The sequence below is a fragment of the Drosophila novamexicana genome, unplaced genomic scaffold, assembly GCF_003285875.2.
Source record: "Drosophila novamexicana strain 15010-1031.04,08,12 unplaced genomic scaffold, DnovRS2.1 tig00000008-arrow-pilon, whole genome shotgun sequence".
Taxonomy (NCBI): domain Eukaryota; kingdom Metazoa; phylum Arthropoda; class Insecta; order Diptera; family Drosophilidae; genus Drosophila; species Drosophila novamexicana.
The window spans coordinates 3,533,715-3,541,319 of record NW_020824765.1 but is presented as its reverse complement, the minus strand read 5'-3'; the positions used below and the strand labels follow the sequence as shown (position 1 = coordinate 3,541,319).

General features: G+C 41.8%; 1 protein-coding gene across 1 annotated transcript; it reads right to left on the bottom strand.

Annotated features, from left to right (window-relative positions):
- Positions 1-3,040: 3,040 nt before the first annotated feature.
- Positions 3,041-6,793, bottom strand: LOC115762626 (sialin). Its single transcript, XM_030704932.1, has 7 exons — positions 6,573-6,793; positions 5,958-6,235; positions 5,171-5,416; positions 4,394-4,849; positions 4,199-4,331; positions 3,903-4,144; positions 3,041-3,835 (listed from the first exon to the last, which is right to left on the bottom strand). The coding sequence occupies exons 1-7, from the start codon at positions 6,577-6,579 to the stop codon at positions 3,584-3,586; spliced, it is 1,614 nt and encodes a 537-aa protein (XP_030560792.1). The 5' UTR covers positions 6,580-6,793; the 3' UTR covers positions 3,041-3,583.
- Positions 6,794-7,605: the final 812 nt, after the last annotated feature.

Genomic DNA, 7,605 nt, shown 5'->3' with positions numbered 1-7,605 from the left:
ATCTTAACTATACTAGTTTTATTTATTAAAAAATAGTTTTCTTGATTATTTAGTGCATCCAAGACTGTTACCAAAAATCCAGTGACTTTCCAACTTTTATTAGTGGAAAAATAGAGACTTTTAAAATTTGGGGAGAGTAATGGGCGTGGCATTGAGTTTTGGAGAAGGGTAAGAGTGGTCCACTTACGGAGACCGTAACACTATAAAAGAAATATATATTTTCATCAAAAATGTTAACACTTTTTTTGACCTTTGTTCGAGTATATATTTAAAAGTTCAAACTCGTCTAGAAATCGTTTTCTATGTGAACAAGAATGAAAGGATCTCCAAAATGTAGACTATTAAACAGGTATTCCTGTTGCTTATTTGCGTACCTTCGACTTTATATGCATGTTCGCACATCCATTAATCCGTTGCAAGCCCAATGCACATGGGAACTAAGGAATTTATGGCATAAAAAATGGATTTGCGATGTTTTTGCTGGGCAAATTAAATTTATTGCCACAGATACTTATACGCCACGCTCATTGTTAGAGAATGCCGCCGGTCCTGTTATCCACACACGTGCCCCTGAATTTCCCATGCAAACAGGTATGCAATACAAACAAACCTGTGCGCCCAGCCCAGCCCAGCCCCACCCATCCTCGTTCACATATTCACCCGCACTCGCGGGGCGCACAGTGCACAATTTATTCGCCGCTCTGCGTGGTTTCATTTAACGTGGCGTTTGAATGGAAATGGAAAATTATGAACCGACGTGCCCGGAACTACAAAAAAATACTCGCAACCAGGCGCCGGGACTCGCTCGTGCCCACATAACAAATGTACCTGCCTAAGTGGCGCAAAAAAAACATTGAAAATTAAAAAAAAATATGCATGTGAAATATTTTGCGGCTTACCGACTGCAAGATACCCGAACCCAACACTTAGAAATAATAAAAAGAATATTGTTTTGAGCAAAACAAATGCCTAAATTATTTTATTAATATTTTTAAACCTTAAAATAATATTTATTTATTTAATTATTTAATCATTTTTAAACCTTAAAGAATGTTCTTTAAAACAAAACAAAAGCCTAAATTATTTTATTAATATATTTTTTTTATTTAGTTTTGTATACCCGTTTTCTAAGTGTCAAATTGGTAAGGGTATAAACCCCGCCCTGCCAACTGCACGCTTTTTGGCTTTTCGAGCACCCGCCCTGTTGCATTTTGACAATGAGACAGCGCGAGACAAACGAGCCCAAGCCCGAACCACACCCCCTTACAGCCCCTTACACCCACTCACACCCCCTCACACCCCCTCACAGCAGCAACGACTTCAGAGGGGCTGGCTAAACGGAATAAGCGTTAATGCTTCGTTTGAATGAATTTTTGATTGCGTTGTTTACGATTGAATTTACTTCCTGCCTGCCAGGGAATTTTTTGCTCTTCCAGCGGAATTTCGCAAATCCGTGCTACATTTATTATACGAACGCAATATTTTTTTTTTGGTTTTGCTTTTTCTTTTATTTAATGTAGCTGCTTGTTATTGTTGTTGTCAGGCTCCTCTGAAGTCGCGCTTAGTGGTTTAGCGGTCTCTTTGTTTGGCTCTTTGTTTGAAGGCCCTGCAGATAACCGTTGTTTACAGCAATGGCAATGGCAACGGCGGGGGAAAGGGGGGACAACGGTGTCTCTTAAGAATTGGCTTGGAAAACACGTCGCCTGATAAACGAAATGGCAAGTACAATGCAAAATGGCGAGCGGGGGGGTGGGTGGAAGTACGCTAAGCACACTTCACATTCAATGAGGATTTGGCTGGTATCCGAATATGCGATTAAATAAGCGATAATTTCCTATATGAATAAATAACGGAATGGAAATTTAAAGACGATCAGATTATGCGAGTGGTAGCTACAGTTACAGTTACAGTTACAGTTACATGCACAGTTACAGTTACATTAACAGTTCAAAAACTGGCGCCCTGTGTTGTTTTTCTTTTCAATTTCCCGTTCGGATTTCTGCCTCTCGTCGAGCCGCTTGATGATGTGATATAATCGCATTATTGGAGCCCATTTTTCAGCCCATTACGAATGCTGCAAACGAATCGTGTAACGGGAAACCAATTAATCTCTATCAGTTTTTTGACTTAGAGCTGCCCAGGCTGGCGGATCAAGTGACAAGACATTGACTGGATTAGGAGAGTGCCAAAACGTGAAGGGCATTGCATGAAGTGGCCCACTGACTGGGCGAAGCGGCGTCTACGACTCCCTGGAGTGCAATCCGAAATGGACGCCAATGAAATGAATGCGAGAAAAAACTAAGATGACTTCGAATCACCAAACAACCAACTGCCAATGTCAAAAGGACGACTCTCCGCCCCCCGTCGGCCAGGCCCGGCATCCGCATCCAATTGTACACCTTGTGGTATGAGTAATGAGTGCGGCCACTGAGTATCGTAATGCGAATGCTTCTGTGCATCCTGTAAGGGCAAAAACGATTTTACGCTTCAATCAGCTTTGATTTAAATTACAATTATTAACTGGCGCTCGACAGTTCATTGGGGTCTTCAGACGCAAGGCTATCCCTATATTGTACAAAGCAGCAACAGCACAGACGGAGGCATCCACCTTTTGAATCCGTCCAGCACAGACTTATGCAATCAACCAATAAATTATTATGCCAAACATCGAATAAAGTGGACAAGGTTGTATTGTCTTTGTTAAAATATCTGAATTTTTGTCTACATACTTGAAATATAATTCCTTTTTTGAATATATTCGAAGAGCAATTAGATTGAAATGGTAAAAACTATTAGTATAAAAATTGAAGTCAATTAGTCCGGCAAAAACAGTTTTATATTAAGGTCAAATAGGGGGGTCACCCAAAAACTAATTCTTAAGGACGGGGTCTGGTATAAACATACATTTGGATGCCATATTTATGTGCTTAAGATTTAATAGAGATCAGGAAATACGCTCCGAATATAATGTGTAAGGTAACTCGGCTATCTCCCATTTGGTAACTTCCCACCAGAGCTCTCTTACTATTTTATTATTACAAAGGAAAATTTCTTTTGGCAATTAAATCATTCCTGTTTCTCAATTGCCGATTGACACAATGTATATAATATATATACATATATTATGTAGGGTAAATAGGGACGCTTATCTGCCTGAGGAGCCACATCAAAATATTTATTTTAGCTTATCTTTGCACCTATGATGTCAAGTATACGAATTCGCAAAACAAATTCGCAGCTTCCCTAACATTGCGTGCACGGCTCTTTATATGCGTTAATAAAATATGTTGCGGTTAAAGCCTTTTGTGTATATTCAGTTCCCACATTTTATTTGCGAAAATACACTTGCAGGTTTATGGAATGGTTGTGCGGCTGTTAGCGAATAAATTTATGGAGTGCTGCAGACAGCAGACTGTATGTATATTATTTATATTTAATTTAAATTTAGCACTAGCCGTCAAAAAAGATGTGTGCAAATAGAAATGAGTTCTGATAACTTTGCTTTGCCTTTGGCCGTTTGTCACACAATGGGGGCTATAACTAAAATGGACTTATGCCAATAAAAGTGACACGCAGGCGCTTATCATTTGTCAGGCGCCTTGCTGGTCTTGACTGCGAGCGCGGCCTTCGCATTGGGATCGTCTTCTGCAGTGGCCTGCAAGGGCAGCTTCTCCTCGAACGTCTGCAGCTCCTTGAGCCCGGCATCGGGCAGCGCATGGCAGCCACTGTTCCAGGGCTGTAGCGTGGACTCCGAGAACAGGACGTACACCAAGCCGCTGCCGATCAGCATGGCCGCAGTCAGCATGAACACGTTCTTCCAGGCCTCAATTGTTTGCTGCAACACACAGAACATAAGGATTCATATATGTGCCTAATGGAGAGCATACTTAGGCGTCACTTACATTGCCCTGGGTTAATATGCCCACTATGAAAGGCGAAATAAAGCCCGGCATGCCGCCGATCATGCCGCTGACCCCGAGCACTATGCCCGCGTAGTTGGGTGACAAATCCACCATCGAGGCCAGCGGGCCGGAGGAGACCGCGCCGTGAAACATTGTGGCCACGGCCACCAGGACAATGGCAGCTGTTGCATTATAGCCAAAGTAGGCCAGCGCCAGCACCACGAGACCCTTCACGCCACAGCCTGCAAGCAAAAGAAACATTCAGCTTAGGAAAAAAAATGCATCCTAATACTTACAAACTCCCGTCGCCAGCTTGCGAACATTGGTGCGGCTCAGACGATCCGTGCGCAGCAAGTAGTCGGCAAACATGGAGAATACGTAGGCAAAGATCATGCGCATCAGATGTGGCATACCCGACAGGAAGCCGGTCTGCAAAATAATCATAAAATAGATTACCAAAAGCGAAATCCCAATTTGGCCGGTTTGCCTACTGCGCGTATGTTCCAGTGATGGATCAGCCGGAAATAGGTCGGTCCGTGTGTCATCAGCGTGAACAGACCCCAGATGCCACCCCATTGGGCCACCACATTCATCCAGACCGGTCTCGAGGTGGCAATCTGCCGCCAGGGCGTCGGTCCCGGCGAGCTGCTCTGCACCGAAGCACCCAGCGACTTCTCAATGTAGCGCTGCTCGGACTGCGCGATTCGCGGATGCTGGGCGGGACTGTCATAGACCAGAAATTGCCATGCAATGAACCACAGCATTCCGAAAACGCCGCAAATATAGTAGACCCATTCCCAGGAGGTCCAAGCGATGATATAGCCAAATATCGGATAGAAGAGCGCCACGCCCACAGAGCTACCCAAATAGGCGCTCACGAATTTGCTGCGCTCATTTGGCGGAATCCACTTGGCGGTCATCACATGCATGGAGGGCCAAGCCAAACCCTGGAAGAGTGCATTAAAAATTAGTTGAGTTATTCTTAAAAAAAGTGTTCGATGCAGCTCTTAAAATTCGATTATCAAAAAACTACCTTATAAACTACTTTGCATAATATCCATACAATTATTTTATTATCTATTATTCATTATTTGTATACGTTATTATTTTTTTTATTATTTATTAATTATCATTTATTATTGAAATTGATTTGGAACAAATGCTTTTGTATATATTTTTTTTTATTTCCTTATTCTTATCAAATTTTAATTCCCATTAAGCAAGTTCCCATTCAAGTTCCTTAAAAAGAAAATAAGGCGAATACTCACAGTTACGAATCCCTGGAACACACGCAGCCAAAGTAGTGCGCCGTAACTCCAGTAGGAGACAATCGGTATCAGAAAGCACAAGAATACCCCAATGCCATTTGACAGTCCAAAGACCAGCTTCGTTCCATATTTACGTGCCAAAATGCCGCCGGGCAGTTGTAGAACCCAATGCACCCAGAAGAACGAGCCCAACAGATTGCTCTGCTCTCTTTCGTTCCAGTGGAATCCATTCCTTTCGTATTCAATCTACCAGAAGGTGAATTGATAACGCTTTTAAAACTTTTTTAGATAGAATTATACATTTGTCATGAAACGTGTAGCTTTCAACAGGAGAACCCCGCCTAATCATAAAGTTAAGTACATTAATCAGAGTCTAAAATCGAGTAAGTTTGTTTCCTAGCAGACTAGTCTCTTAGTTTTAAAGCTATCGTCATGATTCAGATCAGTTAAGCATATAGCTGATCATTCGAAATTTAAGTTCTTTAAGCGAGCTTAGTTTTAATTAAATCACTTGAAAAAATAATGAAATTCTCTGTTTTTCAAGATACTTTGTCCAAACTAAACAATTACAAGCTCAGAGATTCTCCAATATATACAGGGTATTAATGCTTCAACGTGCCGCAGATAGGCCTTCTTTTACAATTTGGAATTATATAATAGCATGAAACCCATAAAAGCCCAAGTTAATCATATCAATCCCCCAAATAAATCATGCATGTGCCGCATGAGTCACTAATGCATCATGCAACCAGCCCCATTCACCCACAGCTGCTCGGCTCGTACTCACATTTGCCCAATCAAGAAACTGACGCTCCCACGAATATCGCTGAGTGCGTGCGCTGCCGTTCTGAATGGATTCCACAACTGAGGCGGAAGCCAGGTTCGACTCGCTGGCATTGCCGAGCAGCGCCGTCGACGTGTTGGTCTGGTTGGAGGTCAGTGCAGGGGGTGGTCCATCGACGCCGGCAATCATGTCCACAATGGTGATGTTCAGATTGATTCGAAGCATATAGTTGACAATGAATCCTATGAAAGTCATATACCAGAGTACAGTGCGCGCCTCGACTGAAAGTAATCAACAAGATTATCAATTATCAATTGGGATGAGGACAATGAGGCGCCTTTCATAGGGCCAAGATAAAGTGGCTGATTTATGCTTATGCTAGGCTGGATTAGCTAGATTAGCCCATTGACATAGCTTTATACTTTAGACTGCCGCAAGTTGTTTCGACAACACATGAAATGTGAACCGAGCTGCATTTGCAATCGGCGAAGGCAATTTGTGGTTAGAGGCAGTTGGATCTTGAACCAGATCCCAAAACCCATGCGCATGCTTTGTATTTGGTTAAACGCTGAACTTGATCAAGGCAACATTTACAGTTGGCTTTAAGATTTGTCGTACCTGCCATTTTGTTAGCTATATTTATTGATAATTTCACTCAACAAAAATAACTTTCGAGGTCCTGCCGAGATCGCTTGATATACGCGTCAAGTAAATTTTCCGTCGGACATCCGTTCGCCAAGGTGTCCTCACGTTGACTCTCACTGTGGCCCGCGATCGGACTAGACTGCCAACAGTTGTCGACTCATAGATAGCTCGAAGAGACAGCCACCCGCACATCCATCCACACATCCCACGCAACTGATAAGTGCACATCTCGCCGCCGTATGCCACAGCTCCGAGCTCTGCTAATCACGATCGTAATCTCGTTTATTGCATGAACCAGAGATACGCGATGCCATAATCGTGCGCTCGTGTGCCGAAGAGCGCTGACAAATTCTCGGACTAACAATTCTGGGTGTCTTTCTGACAAATCTTTTATAGCTCGGCTTATTCACATATCCAAACATAATCTTATCTTTAGACAGAAGTTGTGTGTGGTTCGATGGAAAGTAAACAATCAGTAAGTATTTTTGAAGTACTTTCAAGCCGAGGAAGTGTCAACAAAAAACAGGGACCACAAGAACAGAGTATAACTGCAACAAATGCGGCTAAATAAAATAGAAATAGAATAAAATTTAGAATCAGCCTCAATAGTAGAACGCTTTCTTCTAAATTAGCGCATGGATACGTCTCGGATCTCATTTCCCTTTCTAGATTTTGTTATTTTTTCTATTCAAATTCATATTTTATAAGATCTTATAGGTTTATCTCGAATACAACTCAGCATTGAGATAATACTTAGAAACATTTCTCATCCAATCGAATAATCCTAAATGATAACAGATGAACAGCTAAATCTGTTCATATCATATCATATCATACACATAATATATATACTATAAAATATAACATCAATCGGCTTGAGATTTTATAAAGACAATTAGATATAGAAGTTCTCTAATATGAAGTTCTCTAATATATAATATAGAAGTTCTCTAATGTTCACAAACATCTTCGAAAATGAGCTGGAAGCAGACGGGAAAGTTTCCGA

Excerpts from the sequence above, each read along its gene's own strand:
- LOC115762626 (XM_030704932.1), bottom strand. Across the intron at positions 4,332-4,393 it reads ATCACTGGAACATACGCGCA|ACCGGCTTCCTGTCGGGTAT; the intron begins GTAGGCAAACCG and ends ATTATTTTGCAG. Across the intron at positions 3,836-3,902 it reads GCATATTAACCCAGGGCAAT|CAAACAATTGAGGCCTGGAA; the intron begins GTAAGTGACGCC and ends TGTGTGTTGCAG.